Below are 21,621 nucleotides of genomic sequence, written 5' to 3' on the forward strand. Positions count from 1 at the left end.
ACCATGCTTAGGTATCTCATTAGGTTTTAATTTTAATTGTATTTCAATGTGCAGGTTTTGTTTCATGTGTATTTTTCTAGTATTTCTATATACAGTTCTCATTAGTTTTATATCATACCTCTTTGATTTAAATTCATTTTTAAACAACTCTACTAACTAACTAACTCTATGGCCTATGGAACCCGGAGGTTCAATGCCGCGTTCACAAAAGCTCTACACTGACTTCTATCCTTAGCCAATTGGATCCAGTTTCTAATTTGTATTCTTATCTCAGCGAGATCCATCTTAATATTCTACTCCCATCTGCGCCTAGGTCTTCCTAATGGTCGTTTTCCGTTTGGTCTTCCTGTCAAGATTTTGAAAGCGTTTCTACTTTCTTCCATTCTAGCTACATGACCTGCCCACCTAAGCCTCCTAGACTTGACGACCCTAACAATGTTGGGTAACCGTATAAATTATGTAGTTCCTCGTTATGAAGTTTCCGCCATTCCCCATTCCCGTTCCTCTTGGGTCCGAATATTCGTCTAAGGATCTTGTTCTCAAATACTTTCAGTCTATGTTCTTCCCTCAGAGTAAGTGACCATGTTTCGCAACCATACAGAACAACAGGCATGATTATCGTTTTGTATATTTTAAGCTTCAAATTTCTCGACAGAATTCGCGACGACAAGATACTTTGAACCGAATAGTAACACGAATTCTACACCCTTTGAAAATGTTCAGTAGACTTATTTTTTATTGTTCTTTACAGTGTGTATAAAAAATAAAAGTATGCCTATCAGAACAAAATTAAAAATAATATTTAAAAATAATTTCTGGTATTAGATTCTAACTATATTTATCTCTTCCGCCTATCTTCGCGATCCCCTAGGGGCCGCGACTCCCAGGTTGAGAAACCCTGCTCTAGGCACACATGAGTTATGATGGAACATACATACATACACTTTTATATGTATAAATGCAGATAAGAGAGAGTTGAGAGAGAGCGATTAAGGAATTACCGCTCTCAATCTCTTCACTTTACTTTTGCGATTCGTGAATTTCTTACGTGACAGTTTGGGGCTAGCTAGTTTTTTTTTGTCTTGAACCACGATCCGATTTTCGATATGCTCGACCTAAATGCTGTAATGCGAATATTGAGAAGTTATCTGCGATGAAAGTAGCTGCAAATAAATACATTACATAACTTATTTATTGCTATTACACGATTTTTTAAATTTGTATTCAATATTCACACATAACACACCGACGTTCTGTGAATACCTCAGATGTTATATTTTAAAGATAAGAATTACTTATGTCGTGAAATGATATGAATATATAAATTCAACTCATATATACAAGTGATGGTATGAAAATATATATACAACTGATGAATTGTAATGTAACTATTTTACATAATTTTCATGCATTGAGGAAAGTAGAATATCATAAAATAATCTCACCTGAACGGGTATCGAACTCACGATTTAAACACTCGGTGGTGTACCACTGAGCTAACATGACCGCTTTTCGGAATCTGCTTCTGAAATATAACTGAGCTCATACGTAAATGCTCTTTTCCGTATGGAAATCACAATGACGAAACGAGAGTGTGAATACATAGTCTCGAAATATTGTATCATTAAGTATTTCAATCAATGTTACTTTTTTCTACACTTAATACCATTTCAACATGTCTTATTATATTTAACAGAAGGAAAAACATATCTGTACATCTTTTCCCGATTACTAAGGTTGGCTTTGGAGGTTCGAACCAACAGCTTTAGTTTACTGTTTTCCGAAGATACCCGAAGTTGGACTTCGAAAGTGTTCGTCTCAAAACAGCTATCATCATATCGCTCAATCTGTTTGGTATATGGTATATGTTTTTATACGTGTAAAGTCAGTATAACAATTCATTCTTTAAACAGCTTTTCGTATGTATTAATATTTCTTTATAAAAACTGTTTTTAATATTATTATTACGGCGCACCATTTTCAGATTTCTTTCGCGAGTCGTTGATCAAGTCGTTCGCCACCAGCGTTGCCAGACTCACAGCTCGGAATTATTCCAAAACCTGATCGAACTTATGCTAGATTCGGTCAAATTATGCTAGATCCTCATAATTACTAATTCAGGAGTTTTAAAAAAAGGAAGTTGAGATACGATAACGTAACTTAAAATACACAGAGAGCAAGAATGCATGGATAGAACTCAATACTTCACGCACCAAAATTTTAACTCAACTAAATTACTGCAGTCGTTGTCAGACTCAATGGCGTATATATCGTATAAATGAATGCAAAGTTTTTCTTTACATATTTTGAAAGAAAATTACTTCGCAGCATAAGCGGAGTTGGGAATCATCTGCTGGGGGGGGGGGGGCAGATTTTTGGTCGGTCTCGGAGCTGTCATTTCAGGAATAAATATGATCATGAAGTCAGAAATAAAGATGGTGAAGTTGCCGAAAAGTTGGGGGGAGAATGGCCCCCATAGCTCCGCCCATGCCTCGGAGTTAAAGGATTAGAAAACCCTGGGTGGAGCCACAAAAAAAAAAAAAGCCCAAAGCCGTTCCGAACTTACTTCGGAAAATAAGACTGCCTGTATGGTTTACCGAGTGTATGAATCAATGGAAGAGGATACATTTCTGCCGTTCTTTTTCTTCCCACGACCAACTTCTTTCTCATCTCCAGGTTTTACGGCTTTTTGATAACTTGCTGAAATTGTGCTAGATTTGGGCAGGATGCTAAAAGCAAGATGCTAGATGCTAGAGACATGCAAATTATGCTAGATCTAGCATCATTATGCTAGATCTGGCAACGCTGTTCCCCACAATAGGCGTGTCGTGCAAGTAACCAATCACACGCCAGGTACTAGCTTTTACCTTATGCTTCCTTCTCACAGCTCAGAACATTAGTAACTATGGATAGACGTACAGCAGTAATTACTTTATGGGAGTTGGAAGGTTATTCTGCAACTGCAGCTAGCAGGCGAGTAGGTGTCCCGGCCTCTACAGGAAGGCGATGGATTCGGAAATATGGTGTTACAGGTCAGACTGGTAATTTACGATCTCCTGGTCGTCCGCATGTGTCAACCGAAGCCCAAGATGCGAGATTAGTAAACGAAGCCCGGTTAGACCCACTAAGGACGTCTGGACAGCTAAGGGAAGCTTCTCTCTTTCCTGGTAGTAAGCATACAGCTCTGCGAAGGCTTCGTCATGCTGGGTTACGTGGCCGTGTTGCTGCCGTGAAAGAAAAACTCTCAGACGACCACAAAATTTACCGTCTCGCGTTTGCACAGGCGAATGTGGGTCTCAATTGGGAAAACGTAGTTTTCTCAGATGAATCCATATTCACAACATCAAAGGAGGGACGCCGTTTTGTGTATCGTCCGAGAGGCACCCGATATGACCATGGATATGTGGCTGCTTGCAATCGCAGTGGCCATGTATCTATTTTATGTTGGGGTTGGATTTCCAGTCGCGGAGCAGGACAGCTTCATAGAATTGAAGGACATCTGGACAATGCTCAGTACTTAGACATTATCAGTAATATCATGGTGCCATCTGTACGAGTATTTCAGCCTGATGGTGTAATTCAGTTCCAGCAATACCAGTCGCCAATACATACTTCCCATGTGGTTCATGAATGGTTCGCAGGGCACCCTGAGATTGATTTAATCGACTGGCCGCCTCGTGGAGCAGACCTCAATCTCATGGAAAATATGTGGGCAGAAGTGAAGCGTACTCTAAGGGAAAGTTGGCCTGAGGCAGATCCACCAAGAACTCAGGATGACCTGTGGCATCTTGTTTCCGAAGCATGGCTGGAGGTAGGGGAAGGAGATAGATTTGTCACCCATGTAATAGATTCCATGCCCAGAAGAATGGGGCGTGTAATAAATTCAGAAGGGTCTTGGACACAATATTAATGCCCCCCCCCCCCTTAACTCGCGAAAAAAGCCCTTTTCAAGGCTACCTAAACGCTTCTGAAAATATTTCTAGAAGTAAACCACTCCTTGTATCCGATTTCTGTGCAATCCTACTAACAAAAGAATGATAATTAGCTGTAGGCTTTGAACTCAATACCTCTTCAGTGGCAAGTCCGTACTCTACCAGTGAACTAACATGAACACGCAAACCCAACCTGAAGAAACACGACTTTCAATTTCTGGTATTCGATGACAATGATGCTCATATACTTTGCAAATGTTGTATTCAACTTGGGATATTCCGCAACACACACACACACATAAACAAAGCGAAAGAGAGAGAGAGAGAGAGAGAGAGAGAGATGAATACACAAAAGCATATTCAACGTATTCGAATGAGACTCTAAGTAACGACATTCCGTTCTAAAGAGAATTTGTGTTTCTTCCCGTGACGTTAAGGGGATCGGGAAAAGTTGTGTCTTGAAGCAGGATACGACTTTGGATACTCTGTTTATACACTTTCTATATCCGTAGGAATATACTGTATTTCACGAATATAAATAACATACTGTAATGAGAATATTGAGAAGTTAAATCTGTATGACAAATAGCTGCAAATAAACACACTACATAACTTATTTATTGCTATTAAACGATTTTCCTAACTTGTATTTAACATTATCATATATAATACCGACCTACTGTGAAAATTATCTCAGATGTTATATTTTAAACATAATACTTACTATGTTCTGCAATTATTATGTTATATATAAACAACTTGTGTATTTTAATGTAATTATTTTATATAATTTTTCATGCATTGCGGAAAATGCAATTTTAAAAAAAGTATTGGCCCAGACGAGAATCGAACTCTCAACCGTATGATTTGAAAGCCGACAGCTTACCAATGAGCTAACACAAGGACTTCTAGAACTAAGCTTTTAGCGATGTATAACGGATCTCATGATAATTATGACATTCATATCCATTACAAACGCAGTTTCTGTTCTACTTTGAGTTTTATTTTAGTACTCAGGCGATAATTATGTTCTATTTCTTCATTTTGAGCATTCTTTTACATATGGAAAGATTCTTTAACGTATTTAAATGTTCCATTACGTATAGAGAGTTAAATGACAAACAAGCATGTGCTCACATTAATAAAAACGTTTCGAAATATTGTATCATTTAGTATTTCAATCAATGTTGCTTTTTTAAACACTTGGTAACAAGTCTTATTATATTTAAAAGAAGAAAAACACATCTGCAAACTTTTACCCTTTTGCAAAGGCTGGCTTGGAGGTTCGAACCTGGCTTACTTTTTCCCGAAGATACCCGAAGCTGGACTTTGAAAATTTTTGCCTCAAAACACCAATAAAGAATGCGCTCAACCTTTTTGAGACAAGGTGTACATAGGGATATAAATAAACTATATTTTATTATAGTTTGGTTTGCGCATGCGTATCTTTTTGTACATAAATTAACAAATGAACGTCAATTTATCTGAAAAGTCGAAGTTTGCGAATTTTTTTCGAGCACTTCCGGTTCGAATTTTAAAATTCTGTTTTCACGGTTGGTAAGACCTAGTTACCCGCTTTCCAAAAAAAATTTTGTATCGCTTCTGTGGTCAACCGTTTTGTCGCAAAAAATTCGAGAAATTGTAAAATTTTCAAAAATCGCCATTTTTGGGCGCCATTTTCTCGAAAACACCATTTTTTAAAATTCTGAAATTTTATCAGATGGTTCAACTTTACCTGAATAATAAACACACCAAATATCATTCTCGACCAATGCTTCATGGATTAACTGCAGCCTTTTAAAGTTAGCGAAGTTTCGCTAATTTTGATGTCACAGTTAGCAACACTGGGAACAATAAAAGTGCAATGATTTGGTGATGTTTGTGGTTCATATTCATTAAATGAAGAATAAAAGGTTTTCTTGGCTGTTTTTTTATTATTTTGAACAAAGAGGCTCTCTGAAATAGTAAAATGAGCCCCCCCTACTCCGTTTTCTTGAACTGAAGTAATCTGAGGTGGAAATTACGATCACGAAACACACAAATTTTAAGTTTACTTGAAATGGCCATCCAATGAATTCTGATGATCTATAAAAGGCCTAAACTATTACCTCAGTATGATTTGGAATGCTCCAGACAAAGTCTCAATTAAGTGCGATGTCATTACAGTGATCGAAAAATGACAAAAAGTTAAAAAAAAAAAAAAAAATCGGAACGTTTTCTTACGCGTTCCAAAGAAATTTACTGAATTTTTAAACAGAACAATCCCAGCATAAAAATGGGTCACTTGGAATTTTATAGTATCCGACTAAAGTGTGTCAGTCCGCAACCTGAGAGGGAAGTGTGTGTGTGTATTGTGCAAATTTTAAGTTAGCTGGTACTGCGTTGCTACAAATCAAAGGTGCAACCTGTATTGAAGCTGTCATGAGTGACCTATTTCCTTTAGTAGTATGATCCGTAGAAAATGACAGCTGTCTTCTTCAAGAATGTGGTGAATGTCCTGGAGTGGAAGAAATAAGTGTGGTGTCTTTAATTATTGATCCTGATGAAAATGAAAGTGGTTACGTATGCCATATGGGAGAATAATGATCTCGTTAAAAAAAAAAAAAAAAAAAAAAAAAAAACTGTGCTACTTTCTGTTTTCGTATCGTACATTGCCGGTTTAACTGTAAGAATTGTTATTCATGACTACATCAAGAAAATCCAAAGAGAATCAATTGCTACCGAAAACCGTATAAAATTTCAAGATACAAATTCTATTTTACTTCATGTGGACTTCGTTGAAAACTGGACTGTTATTCTGCAAAGTGAAATTCAGAATTATCACCGAAATATGAAACAATTGACAGTTTTGTTGTAATAAACGACGATAAAACACACGATTCGGCTCATGTACTCATAGTCATAGACAAGATTCTAAACATACTCGAAGAAAAGCAAAAATATATTTTATAAAAAAAAGGTTTGAATACGTGAAAATAAGTGTCTACAATTTCCCAAACCGTGTCAGTGATTTCTGATGGTGCTGCATGCCACTTTAAAAATTGCTTTCAGATGTTCGAGATGCAGACAGGTCCGATAAAGCAGTGTTTTTGCAGTGAAACCGGCCATGCAAGGGTCTCTGCGACGGTAGTGGGGAAGGGAAGGGGGGGCAAAGAATGTGGCAACGCGCCATAGCCTTAGGCTAAAACAGATACACAGTATTAAAACCGCAGAAGAAAAAAATGAAATGAAATCTTTAAGTTTTACGTTCCACGGTTATGCCGGTTAGGCTAAAGGAGACGGTGATTACGAGAAATGAATGAAATGGTGGAATGCAGAACGGCACGAGCTGGGATTGAACCAGGGACACCAAGCACCGGAAGTGAACGCTCTACCACTGAGCCACTAAAACCGCAGAAGAATTCGTGAGTATAGTGCAAGCACAAACTCCGGGTATTACTCTCGTTTTGTTACCTGGAACTGAATTCGATGACTTCCGGAAGAAAAAAGGGAAAGTATGCGACCGGTAACTGGTATTCAACGAAGTTATCTTTGGCTTTCGGAAAATTGCGAAGTTTTTATGGCAGTAACGGGTCACAATGAACTAACTTCATACTTCCCACAAAATCGAACTTTTGCAATTCAAAGTGTAGATTTAAGAAATCTGCAAAAAGGAACTTTTGTTATATACATATATATATGATAACCAGTGGTGCGTAGCAGAAATATTATGAATAAATCATGATTTACGTGAAGTTTAAGTGCTGTTTATGCTTCCACATGAACCTTCAGCAGGGTACAGGTTTCCAGAAGAGCATAAGAGAAGTGAAAATAAGTGTTTTGTGACTATCGACAATGTGCTACGCAGGGGCGGATCCAGGACGGACTTCTGGGGGGGATTGTAATACTGCTACTTAGAGCTACTTTTAAGAGCTCCAAACTCTGGGATGGGTTTTATTTATATATAAATAAGAAAGTTTCTTCTTCTGGGGGGGGGGGCGGCAATCGTCCCCTTAGATCCACTCCTGGATGAGTTGTGAGTGAACTACCAACATCTATTGGAGCATCTGCACGGTTACATGCTATTAGCAAAGAAGACAACAACCAAGCAAATAATTGGTCCATGTAAAAAAAAAAAAAAAAAATATATATATATATATATATATATATATATATATATCAGTGAAATTTTGTTTCCGAAGACCATTTTAAGTAAGTGAACTTGAAATTTGTGTGTTTCGTAATCGTAATTTCCACCTCAGATTACTTCAGTTTAAGAAAACGGAGGAGTAGAGGGAGGCTCATTTTACTATTTCAGAGAGCCTTTTTAATCAAAATAAAAAAAAAACAGCCAAGAAAACCATTTATTCTTCATTTAATGAATGTGAACCACAAACATCATCAAATCATTGCACTTTCATTGTCCCCAGTGTTGCTAACTGTGACATCAAAATTAGCGAAACTTCGCTAACTTTAAAAGGCTGCAGTTAATCCATGAAGCATTGGTCGAGAATGATATTTGGTGTGTTTATTATTCAGGTAAAGTTGAACCATCTGACAAAATTTCAGAATTTTAAAAAATGGTGTTTTCGAGAAAATGGCGCCCAAAAATGGCGATTTTTGAAAATTTTACAATTTCTCGAATTTTTTGCGACAAAACGGTTGACCACAGAAGCGATACAAATTTTTTTTTGGAAAGCGGGTAACTAGGTCTTACCAACCATGAAAACAGAATTTTAAAATTCGAACCGGAAGTGCTCGAAAAAAATTCGCAAACTTCGACTTTTCAGATAAATTGACGTTCATTTGTTAATTTATGTACAAAAAGATACGTATGCGCAAACCAAACTATAATAAAATATAGTTTATTTATATCCCTATGTACATACCGCAACAAGAATTATAACTCTACCTGTCTCCATAGCCGAATGGTGAGGCTCCGAAATTGACCATTTTCCATGTCTTCTACAATTCATAAATTGTACTCCCCGTCTTTGATGACCCATTACTTGGCGGGAAAATTTTTTTCGACAAAACAAAAAAATATGGGTCTCTTAAAAACATGTCTAGTTGCTATAAAAAAAGTTTCAACAATATCTGAGATGGTGATGGTACAATTTTATATTTTTTTGCCTGAGTTGAAATGGAAGGCACCTTACAGCTCCGTACAGTCCAGAACGAAATGGAAGTTGTGAACGCGATATGAGTACAATTGTGGAAATGGCGAGAACATTCAAGTATTCGAACCAGATACTAATTTTTCTCCAGTAATGTGGGCGGAATTAGTTTATATGCAATTTACACTCTAAATCGTACCGGAAAATCATCAAAACACGGAGTAAATACCTATGAATTGTGGATAGGCAAGAAGCCTAGACAGGGGTGTAGCCAAGGGGGGCCCATCGGGGCCAGGCCCCCTCAAATGATTTCCTGGCCCCTCCAAATGACCAGCTTTAAAAACATCATAGTAAAATTATCTCGCTTCATTCATTTAAAAGTAACAAAGTTTATTGATAGGTGCCTAATTCATAATTTACGGTAAAATAGTATGGAGAAATATTGTTTTTCCATACCGATCGAAAAATACTATGGTATATCTTTCTTATACCGATCGAAAAATAGGATACTTTTTTGTGACAGCAGATTACACAATTTACTGCGATTTATATTTGACAGTTTGAAGACAAACGTTTATCAAGGTACTATAAATACAGCCATAAAACAAAGGTACTAAACTGATTTGTAAGTACAGTATATTTTTATATGCTTTAACAAGTGTTTTAAAAGGCATAGAGGATGGAAAATTTGGTGAGAAACAATGTTTTTATTCAGTTTGGATTTCATTCGCTCTCTCTTTTATTTTTGCTCAGTGTAATAAAATAATTATGTTCTTTTAGTCACGAATAATAAATAAATATTTTTGTCAGGAAACCGTAAAGAAATTAAGTGAAATTTCAAAGAAAATCAATCTTGTGTACATAGGTTCTGTATACAAGGTCTTAAATTTAAATATAAATGTAACCAAGAAACGTTTTGTTGCTTTTTCACCCACCACTTTCGAAAATCGATATGCTCCCTAACCTGGAAGATCAAAAATAGTCCCCATCAGCATCGACGACCTTCTGAAAACGTTCTGGAACGCCATGGAATCCATCGCGGTAGAACTTGGTGGGCCGTGAAACGAAGAAGGTATCAGGTGAATTTTGGACTTTTACTAGGGATTTGAACTGGCGTCCTCTAAGGTGATTGTCCAAAGAATAGACAGGTGCAAATCGGGCGGTGCAATACCCCGGGAATATAGTGGTTGTAATATTGTTTCCCATCCAAGGTGGAGAATGGTGTCCTGAGTAATCCTAGCCACGTGGGACTTAGCGTTGTCCCATAAACTAGGACCCATTTGCAATTCAGAAGTGATGGCTCCAGAGTTTTGAGTTTTTCTTGAGTACAGCTCAACTGCTGACACTACACAGTTGCATTGATACTCTGACCAGCTGGTAGCAGTTCCCGATAGACGATGCTAAAAACACACAGAAGGACCTTCTTCTGGTACAGTGCTGGTTTCGGCTGCTTTGAAATTGGTTCATGAGATGCTAACCAATGATGATGGCGCCGTGGAGCTTCGTGTAGGGCCCACTTTTTTATCACATGTCAACACCCTGTCCAGAAATGGCTCCGAAATAGTAAATAAACACAGACGACTGCCGCGTTGCCTTCTAGCCCGGAGTCAAAATATGTGGGACCAATCGACCCAACTTGTAGTGCTTCCCAAGTTGATGTATGTGCTGCCGAATGGTTTCTCCACTCACACTGAATTGTAGTCCTAGTTCCTCTTTGTAGATATGTTGGTCTTCCGGCACGTGGTGTTTCGGGTGTTTCGTCATCGTCCTTAAACTTGTTAAACTATCGCTGCACTGTCCGCGTCGTCATGACATCCTCACCAAAGGCCTGGCATATCTTCTGTCCCGCTACAATGGCGTTTGACCTCCATTTGAACTCGTTCTGCATACATGCTCTTATGACGCTCTGTGGATGTCCCATGTTCCCTCTGTCTTTAGCAAGTTCACGGTGTATCTGAATTGCCACAACCAGGTAGTATGTTGGATATACCTACACCAACAACTGACGCTCGCCTTATCTCCACTCGCATTTAATAATAATAATAATAATAATAAGAAGAAGAAGAAGCTAAAATAATATTTTTAGTTTTCCAGAAGGAAACCAAAATTTTCCTTTCTTTCAGGCCTCAAAAACACTAGCAGCAACATATATATATATATATATTTTTTTTTTGGCTTTGTACATTGTGGCTGGCTCCCCCTCAAAAACAACGGGCCCCTCCTACACAAACCTGCTGGCTACACCCCTGAGCCTAGAATAAGTCACCAACGAATCGTAGACTCCACGTGTTATGCACACCTTCAAGCTCAGAAACGAAAGAAATGGACAAGAAAGCAATTCCAGGCTGCATTGTTCGATATGATAGTGACGAGCGCTACAGAATCGATTAAAAAGCTGCAAGAAATCATTTTGTCAAGAGATGTAACATTTCAAGATAGAGTAGTGTGTGTGAAAAGAGTATTGAAGTTTCGGTTCCTGGTGTAGAATCTGACAAATTGAGCGAATCTTCTGATCAGGGAAAGAAGTGTGAAGATGAATCAGGATGAGGATGATCAGGATGAATCAGATGAAAATACTAACAGTTAAATGTAAGAATTCAAAGTAGAAGATAATAGTGAAGTAGAACTGCTAGACACTGAGTCCTCATCTACTCGATGTTTAAGAGACCGTACACAACTGAAGAGGCCTCAATATTTTGAAGATTATGTTATGTTACTAGGAGAATATGTCAGTAATATTAACAATCCTGAAGCTTACGAAGAAGCCATCGAAGTAAGCAGAGTTCTCAGTGGAGAAAAGCCATGGAGGAAGAAATGTTTACATTGGAGAAGAAAAAAAACATGGGAGTTAACAACAGTACCATAAGAAGTAAAAGCTCTGCCATGTAAGTGAGTTTATAGTATAAAGACGAATCCAGACGGAAGTGTTGACAAATACAAAGCACGACTCCTTGTGAAAGTATTTAACAAACGTGAGGGTGTAGATTATAAGCAAACGTTCAGTCGTGTAGCCAAATTAAGTACAACTCTCACATGGTGTCTACTAAAATTTCAAAATGAAATTTTGTGACCTTTTCTTTACCAAACCATAAAATTTCGTAACATTCTCAAGAGCGAATTTGGGTGTGAATTAGGCTGAATTTTCATGTATGCGAAAAAAGCGTGCTTTGCTTGCAATTTGGTAGCGTCTAAAGCCGACCATAGACGCTTTTGGTGGTGAATTTTGACGTTCTATAAAACAAAATTTTTCAGTCAGTATTTGTATTTGTACAGATAAACAAATTCGTGATCCAAAAGTTAAATTTCGTGACTTTTTTCTTGACTTTCATGACCGTTTTCTGATTTCGTGACATGTGACCGAAGACCCTCTGGTGCATTAATCACTATTGCTGTTAGTGAAAATATGCATCTGACACAGTTCGATGCATCTACTGCATTTCTATTTGGAGAATTTCAAGAAGCAATTTATATGCAGCACTGTATATGAAGGATACGGTGACGGTACAAATTTTGGTTTGCAAGCTTAAGCGTAGTTCATACGGACTGAAACAGGCGCCAAGATGCTCGAATTTACGCTTTGGTAACTTCTTAACGAAGTTGGGCTTCAAGTTGAGTGAGGCTGATCCATGTTCGTATATCAGAGAGAACGATGGCAAAACACTAATGACTGCTTTGTATGTGGATGATGGACTGGTAGTGGCAACAGACAAGTTGGAGTCCGAGAAATTTCTAAAAGACTTGAGAGCTGAGTTCAAGATCACTTAAACCTGCGACGAAGTTTGTGGGTCAATAAATCGATCGTAGAGGTGATGGTTCTGTCAAAGTAAGTCAACGATTCTATGTAAGAAAAATATTAGAGTGATTTAATTTCGAAGACTGTAAGCTAGTGTCAACACCAATGCTCAATACGCCTAAGGCAGTTAAAAGTGTAGAAAAATCGTCAGACTTCGTCACGCAGTAGGTGCACTGATGTACCTGATGGTAGGAACAAGGCCTGACATAGCATACAGCGTTGGTTTTCTCTCACGGTCACTGGAAAATCCAAGTACGGAAGATATTGTGTGAGTGAAAAAAGTATTTCGATACTTAGCAGGCACTATTGATAAAGGTATCATTTACTAGTGAAATGGCGGAAAACGTGTTTTACAGTGCTATAGTGATGCAAACTTCGGAGGATGTAGTAAGACTAGACTAGACGTTCAACATCAGGCGTGGTAGTAATCTACGCAGGAGGTGCAATTTCGTGGCTTAGTCAGAGACAAGCAATGGTTGCCACTTATACCACAGAAGCTGAGATCGTAACTGAACTGAAACAGCAAAAGAAGTAATTTTGTTAACTGAGTTGTTTGAAGGTATTTTGAAACTAAAGCATATGCCTGTTCTTCAGGTAGATAACTCGGTAGTTGTAAGACTGGTTCAGAATCCTCAATTTCGCCGAAGAACAAAGCATATCCAAATTAAGCCTTTTTCTTTTTCGTGAAAAAGTTATCGAAGGAAAATTGGGAGTTCAACAAAATATTCAGTGAACACAAAGCGACGTACATAATAATGAAACCGTTAAGGGAAATGCGGTTAGTGATTTTCCCTAGTGAAATGGGACTTGCGTAGTGAAAGAAAAACTTCAATTAACAAGGGAAACTGTTAAGATGTCAATTAAGTGTGTAATTGTAAAATATCGTATGGTTAACGTTTCGTCTGAACCATCCTTTTGTAGGTAATCCATTTTGGTAACTCAGGTAACAATACTCACAATGTTTTGTATTTCCTTTTAGTTGTAGAAAAGTCCAGACCGTTGCTTTTGTTAAATGAAGTTGCATGTTAAGTAAAAAGTCTCTTTTTAGCTTCATAGTGATCGTGTTATTGTAACTTTATTTAGAACAAAAACTACATAAAAAGTAAATAACGTTTACAACTCTAATTCAAATAATTGTGTTGAAAATGCAAGTGTAAAAAAAGTACCTTAACAGTCTCGTAGTTTATTAAGGAGTCCAAAGCCTTGTTGCCAGCTTCATTCTCAGCTTTATTCATATCCACTCTAAACTGTGTTCTCCACTGTGTTATCAACAACGTAAAAATGGTATAAATCCCCACGCAGCCAACAGCAACACCAGAATACAAAAGTCCACATTTGAAACCCTGAAACGAAAGAAAAGCAGATATCAGATCAATAATTCAGTTTCTTCAACTTTAACTTGGACAAAAAAAAAAATTCCAATCAATAATATCAACAATTCCAATCAATTTGTGAATTAAATAATAATAATAATGGGCCTTATGCAGTTTCGTTCTGACGCGTGATTAGTGCCGTACTAAAGAGTTCGAAACATGTTTCCTGCAGTAGTCAGGCCTTTAGTATTACGCTAATCATACGTTAAACGACTCTGCATAAGGTCCATTATGTTTATACGTATATTGGTTATACAGTTGTGGACTTTTTCTTTTAGCTCCCTTGCTATTAATTTGTTATACCGGTTACTAGAGTTGGCAAGATATTACTTTTTTCTTAGTTAGGTTATTCTGCTTTCTGCATGCATTAAGTACATGTCGTCGTATCTTTATGTTTTTATGTTTCTGTTCCTAGTTGAGTATGTTTGTCTTATATTTTATCAATAGGTATATTTTAGTTGCTTGTATAGTTACGTACTGCTCTTTTGTCATAGCCCTCCTGTATTGTCTAGTGGTTAGCGAGCGCATTTGGTGCACGGGTTACCAAGTTTGATTCCTGATTACAAAAGTTTGGACTTAACTTTAAAAATGTAGTTGCACGTCTTATACAGTCTTGGTGCTAAAAAGGACGCTAACTCCCACTAACCAAAAAGCTTGTCTTGGCTTCCTTGTTTGATTTCCTTTAATTTACCGTCTTTAGTATTCTATTATTTCTGTTTTTAACTCCATTTTTGGCAGATCTAGAATAAGTTTTCTTTAGTCTACTAGTTTTGGTATTAAAGTAAACATAGCTCTTTTATGTGGCAGTTTTCAAGTGTAAAATTGAACGCGATTTCAAAATAATAATAATAATAACATTATATTGGTGGAGAAATAAATTTGGATAGATAGGTGGCTTCTTTAGTTAAGAATCGTTTGTTTATACCTATAGATCGATTTTTTCTTCCTATTTTTAATTATCAAGATCAGGCACAACCACACTTGAGAACTTCATTATATTGAAGCTGATAAACGTTTTTACAGCGTGGCCGCGAGCAAGGTCGCAGTTCACGTGAAAGGTGTTGCTAAGGCTAACTATCAAACGAAAAACTCGCTAAATCACAAAATATGTCGGCACAACATAGGGAAGATAATGATTTTATTTCCAAATGTTAAGCTTTAAAATTACATTTACTTAATCTATCTTGGCTGAAAACGTATTATTCGAAACTCGCAAGTAAAACATGTAAACAAAATCATGTTCTACAAGGTGTAATAATGAAAGAGGAGGTTTTAAAGGCTTGAGAAACACTGTAATTTAGTATAACGTTTTGAAATATTACATACACATATAAGCACATTCAAAACTTCTTGTAGTTTGTCTTATAAACGAAAGAATACATATAAGTGTAAATACAACATTAGCTTAAATGATTCATCGGATTTTAAAGCACTGTTTATTTACAAGTATACGACGTACAAAGACAAGTTACATAGGCCCTATAAAAAGATGCATACACTCACCAAATTTCTGCTACTTTCTATAAATATTCAATGCATATGTCTTTGGTCACCCGGCACACATCCAAACAGTAATCCAGTTCCGTCCATTCGTTCACTACATATTTCCGTCAATGTCTGTCACAGCAGCAGTAATGCGTTCATGGAGTTCTTACAGAGTTGTTGGTATTGGGAGTACATAACCTTTGTCAGTAACATAGTCCCACAGGAAGAAATCACATGGTGTGAGACCTGGGGATAGATGCTTTGAAACCCTTAGAATCATTTAGGTTAACCTTCTATTACGTAGTACGCACACATGTATCGCAAAATTTATGAAGTAATACCGTTTTATTATTATTACTATTATTATTATTATTACTAAACACATCTTGCGTTTACGCGTCTTTAATGCATGGGGTTCCAGGTTGATAGAGAAGTTTTGAAATTGAACTCATTTCAGTGTTCCAAATACTCTTTAACCTACAGATTCAGATATGTACCCTCGGTGCTAAAAAGGGATTTTAAATTCAAACTGACTAACTAAAATAAGCTAAGTCAAAAACAGATCACAGCATTAGAGAAGTAATTATTTTAAACTACACATAAAAAAACATTTAAGTGAATTGTTACACCTCGTCTTATTAACGAGAGGTATTGTGTTTGAATCTTCGTTTTTAATTTTCCAGATTACACCTCAATTTTAAAAGCGAAGTGACGAAGTAGTTCTTATAATGACAAGACTGTAGGACGTCTTCCTACCGATATACTTTTTAAAAATGCATCAGACGTGAACTTATCGATCGGTCGGGTTGGAACTGAAGTTCCCCTTTCAGCGCTGGGGCTATATGAGACCGTACCTACTGAGAAAATACCGATCAATATTTTAATTCCTCACGAGTATTTCGGATTCTGCACTAAGCCATACGTCCAAGTCTCCTATCGTCTCAAGCTACAAGGAACGCAAAACATTATCAACAACAACTAATCCATCAATAACTGTGATGAAACAAAGAATGTGTGAAACAGTACATAATAATAAGAATAATAATAAAAACAGAATCCCAACTACTACTCGGGTTTGTATGCGAGATAGATATTCACACTAGAAACCAACATGCAACCACACGCACAGAATTTCACGCATTAACCACTCAGCTGTTAACGTGTTCCATGGGTCTATAGCAGGGGTGTGCAACTTGAAACAGTGAGCGGGCCAATCACAGAGCACTAAATGGCGTCGCGGGCCTAATTGTAGGTGTATCATTTTTACGGCAATTGAATAGTATAGTATTAAATGATGGAACATGTTCATCGTAATTTACATCACAATAACACAAAACAGTTATACTGGTAACCAAAATATTTACTCACTAAAGGGGAGCAGAATATTGTATTTAGAACTTTGACGGTACATCTAGCAATCATTATACCGCGGGAAATTTCCCCCAAGTACCTGCGTTTGCCAAGTACTTGGCTTTAGGGCATTACCACATTTCGCTTCTGTGGGATCGATGGAAAATTTCCAGTTCACTCTTAACAGGTTTGTAAAAAAGAAAAATTATAATAATTATTGTTTTCAATAACTGATCAGCTAGCCGGAAGACAGGGTTAGGTATATGGCCCGCGGGCCGGCTGTTGCACATGGCTGGTCTACGTTTGATGTAGAATTTAAACCACAGAAATTCGCGCTTTGGCACTCACCCGTTAATGTGTAAAGTTTGATGTGGAATTGAAACCACGTATTTTCTCACAGAGATTTAAACTTATGACTTTTACGTAATAGGCCATTACACTAACCGTTAGACCAGCCCTATTTTGGCCACTAAAAGGATAGTTAAGCGGAGGCAGAGCCAGGGAGGAAGGATACGTAGAGAGAGGTCTGTGTGCCTTAGTGGCAACGTTGGAGAGGTCTCTTCCTAGCTTGTGGTCCAGTGAATAGGTGATACGAGGCTTCCTTACACTGTCCACAAAACTTAACTTCAGTTTGACTCTCTGGTCCTGTTCCCTCTCTGGTCAATAAACGGCCAGCTTTAAACTAATTAACCACGGAATTTGTTTTTCGAGGTATTGTATTCCTATTAAATGGCCCGATTAAGTTGTGCTTGGAATTTCATTACTAATTAAATAATCACACGTATTTTATATGGAAATGTCAGTGTCGTAATTCACTTGCACTTCACCCCTGAAGCCTGTAATTTCTTTTGATTTACACCAAGTTTCTGGTACTTGAGATCAGTGATTGAGAAGTAGTGTGTCAGTTAGACTTTTCTTCAAATTTATTGATTGATTGATTTTTGCTAAGTGCTTCTTACTGGGACTATATAGAACTAGACAATTAAAGGGGAATCTCAATCATTGTAGTGTGTGTCCGTGCGTAAATTGAATATACCGAAGGGAAACCTATTACTACTTTTTCACATTCTTTTAAAACAACTGAAGCACAAACCTACTTTTTTTCCTTTTTTCTCCTATTATGAAAATTTTTGAGGAAACACGCAATGTTCTGTACATGGAACTGCTCGTAAAAGCCTGTCAGATTTTGACAGGCATTAGGCTATACAGGCGCCTGTTTCGGCGAAAACACATATAAAGAAAATATTACAGGCACCTTGTCTTCAGGTGATATGCATCTCGATAAGGTATTAAACTTCTGTTGGAAATTTTGCACGGAAACACGCGTTGTACAGAGTCTGTACATTAAAATGAGAACATGCAATGTACACGTCATTTATATATATGTTGGGAGCAATGTTCGAAAACGGCCATTGGCCGAAGAAAGTGATCAATTCTAAGTTTGGACAGATGCAATTATCCAAAGTACGAAGAAGTCTATCATTTCGGGGTTTGGTCGCTTAATAGTATCCAAAGCTAGGTTTGGATAATTACAGTTCATCCAAAGCTCAATTTAGTTATTTCCAGTTGTTCTTGCGAGATGTCATTGCAATTTTTTATTCGTGGCGCATGCGCATTCGGAGAATATAGGGAGGGTAAAGCAGAAGTCAGTCTTCAGTCAGGCGGTAGCTTTATGTGTTAACGTGTATGCTTTCTTTGCCACTCACAATTGTTTATTCGTTGAAGTGAAATTGAAGACCGTGCACAACAATGAGTATGGTTGCAGCAGAAGACTTCAAAGCAAAACTAGACGACTACGTTCGAGCTAGTACAGCAGATAATACGTTCTTGTTATCTCCAGAGAAGTACAATGAATTGCTGTTGGAGGTGAAGGCTTCGCAAGAGAAAAAGAAAAGAGGTGAGTCACTGACGTCACTGGACTATCGTCGCCTGAAGAGATATGATGTTTTAAGTATTGGTGGGGTTGAGAAACTTATCGAAAAACGTAAAGATGGTGATAGTGTTATTAGGTATTTCTGTCACACCGGAGAATTATACAGTGTCATTCATAAAGCTCACATTGACACTGGCCACAAACGTTTGAGATGCTTGGACAAAGAACTTAAGCTAAAGTACTGTAATGTAACACGAGAGATCATCAATATTTATCTCAAATTGTGTGGGCAGTGTCAGTTGAAAAAGAAGCAAAAGTGCAAAGGACTGACTGTTAAACCTATTCTCAGTAATCTGCTTAATTCTAGGGGTCAGGTTGATCTTATCGACATGCAGAGTGAACCGGACAAAGGATACAAGTTCATATTAAATTATCAGGATCATCTCACAAAGTTTCTGTTTTTGCGCCCATTAAAGACAAAAAGAGCATCAGAAGTTGCTTATCATCTGATGGATATATTTTGCATTATTGGTGCACCTTGTATTCTTCAAAGTGATAACGGACGTGAGTTCGCAGCTGAAGTTACAAGTGAGCTGGCCTCAGTGTTTGGGTCGAAAATAGTGCACGGCAAGCCGCGCCACTCTCAGTCTCAAGGAAGTGTTGAGAGAGCGAACCAAGATGTTCGAGACATTCTTATTACATGGATGGCAGAAAATAGCTGTTCGTCTTGGGCTGAGGGTCTTCGTTTTGTCCAGATGAAGAAAAACAGGTCCTTCCATAGGGGCATTAACCGGAGCCCCTACGAGGCTTTGTTTGGCGTTCCCATGAGAAATGGACTTTCGGATTCATCTCTTCCATGTGATTTATTACGAGACTTGACCAATGAGGAAGATCTACAAGAAATATTGGCTCGTGATCCACATTGTGACACCATGCAGGAAGGGGAAGGCTCAGGACAGGATGTACAGAATTCATTGACTCGTGATCCACACTGTGACACCATGCAGGAAGAGGAAGGTTCAGGACAGGATGTACAGAATTTATTGACTCGTGATCCACACTGTGACACCATGCAGGAAGAGGAAGGCTCAGGACAGGATGTACAGTATTCATTGACTCGTGATGTACAAGAAGACACTTCAGGACAGGACGCACAGCATTCATTCGTTCGTGATTCCCTTAATAATCTTCGGCAGGAAAGAGAGACTTTTCCAGAATTTCCAGCTTCTTTAGAGACCATCAACACTGCAATTGTGGAAGCAAATGAATCTCCATGTCCGTGCGCAAATCAAGAAAAAAGATGCAACATCTGCACAAGAAGTGAGAGTATACGAGAGGCACGTGAGGGATCCAAAATACATTTAAAGCGACAAGCAAATGAAATGTTAATGGCGTCAAGTAAAAAATTCCCTCGTGCAGACGTAGGACAAACTGTTCTAATCAAAATCCCAGAATTGGACAGAGGCAGAGCTGCTCCGAGGAACGTCATGGCTGTGGTTATGGGGAGAAACGATAACGATCTCTACCAGTTGGGGACTTCTTCGGGAATTATTAGAAAGCTGTACGCGCGCAATGAGTTCCAGTTCGCAGATGAACAGTTTCTTCAGATCAGTGATGTTCCGCAGAGAGACATTTCACTTAGAAGTGTAGCTGAAGCAGAAACACACTCCAGGCAGGGGTTTATTAAGTGCGGCTGCAGGAACTTCTGTTTGAACAAAAAATGTAATTGTGTAAAGAAGGGTGTAAAGTGTAACTCAAAGTGTCATTCCTCAAGTGCGTGTAGGAACAAGTAACTGGACAGTTGACCTATTACAATGTACTTGAAGAGCCTGTATATGTGGCGAATCTGCATTTCAGTTATTCCATTTTATAACTGTAAGTTCATTATATTTTTTCGCACTTACAGCTTAAAATTTTCAGCACACGTTTTTCAAATTCTTCACTGTTTCATTGTGTTAATAACTGAACTTAAAACATTTAACGCACTTTGCTGTTAATGCTTAATTAATTATTGTACTTATTTTTATATGGTGCATATTTTCTAAAAGTCTTCTAAAAAAGAAAGTAAGCTGAATTAGAAGGAATTAATACGAAGAACTATTTTTATTCATATACGAATTTCATACTTCTTATTTGACAGAATTTTGTGATATACATTTTCATTTCTTAAACATTGAAAAATAAAAATCTTGTAAAATGTGTAAAATGTGAAAAAATTAATAAATTTTTTTCTTATTTTCCTTTCTAAATTGAGCTTTGGATGAACTGTAATTATCCAAACCTAGCTTTGGATACTATTAAGCGACCAAACCCCGAAATGATAGACTTCTTCGTACTTTGGATAATTGCATCTGTCCAAACTTAGAATTGATCACTTTCTTCGGCCAATGGCCGTTTTCGAACATTGCTCCCAACATATATAAACACAAAAGTAAAAAGAACAATAATAATGAAAATTACACACACTAGGTTAATAATTAAACATTACACCTTACATTTTATCCATTACATTTTGCATGATATTATTAAAAATAAAGTAAGAGTAATTATTACTTGCAGTGTATGTAGATATCCTTGAACATATATCAAATGTTAAAAACAAGCAACGACACTGGTTTCTGTAGATAATGTAGTTTTTTTTTGGTTGTTGTTGTTGTTGTTTCAGTTAGCAATTCATGTATTCCTCTATCGAGTAAAAACAGTGTTTTAATGAATATTT

General features: G+C 37.4%; 1 protein-coding gene across 8 annotated transcripts in view; it reads right to left on the minus strand.

Annotated features, from left to right (window-relative positions):
• ABCB7 (ATP binding cassette subfamily B member 7) overlaps positions 1-21,621 on the minus strand; it is a 786,091-nt gene that overhangs the window by 333,102 nt on the left and 431,368 nt on the right. For all 8 annotated transcript variants that reach the window (XR_014131590.1, XM_081759542.1, XM_081759541.1 and 5 more), the window contains one exon: positions 13,988-14,164. Coding sequence is in view for 7 of the 8 variants with exons in the window: in XM_081759542.1 (XP_081615668.1) it covers positions 13,988-14,164 (177 nt within the window). In the remaining variant the exon portion in view is untranslated. The remainder of the gene's footprint in view (positions 1-13,987; positions 14,165-21,621) is intronic.

This window comes from Thermobia domestica, chromosome 5 (assembly GCF_964235325.1).
Source record: "Thermobia domestica chromosome 5, izTheDome1.hap1.1, whole genome shotgun sequence".
NCBI lineage: Eukaryota > Metazoa > Arthropoda > Insecta > Zygentoma > Lepismatidae > Thermobia > Thermobia domestica.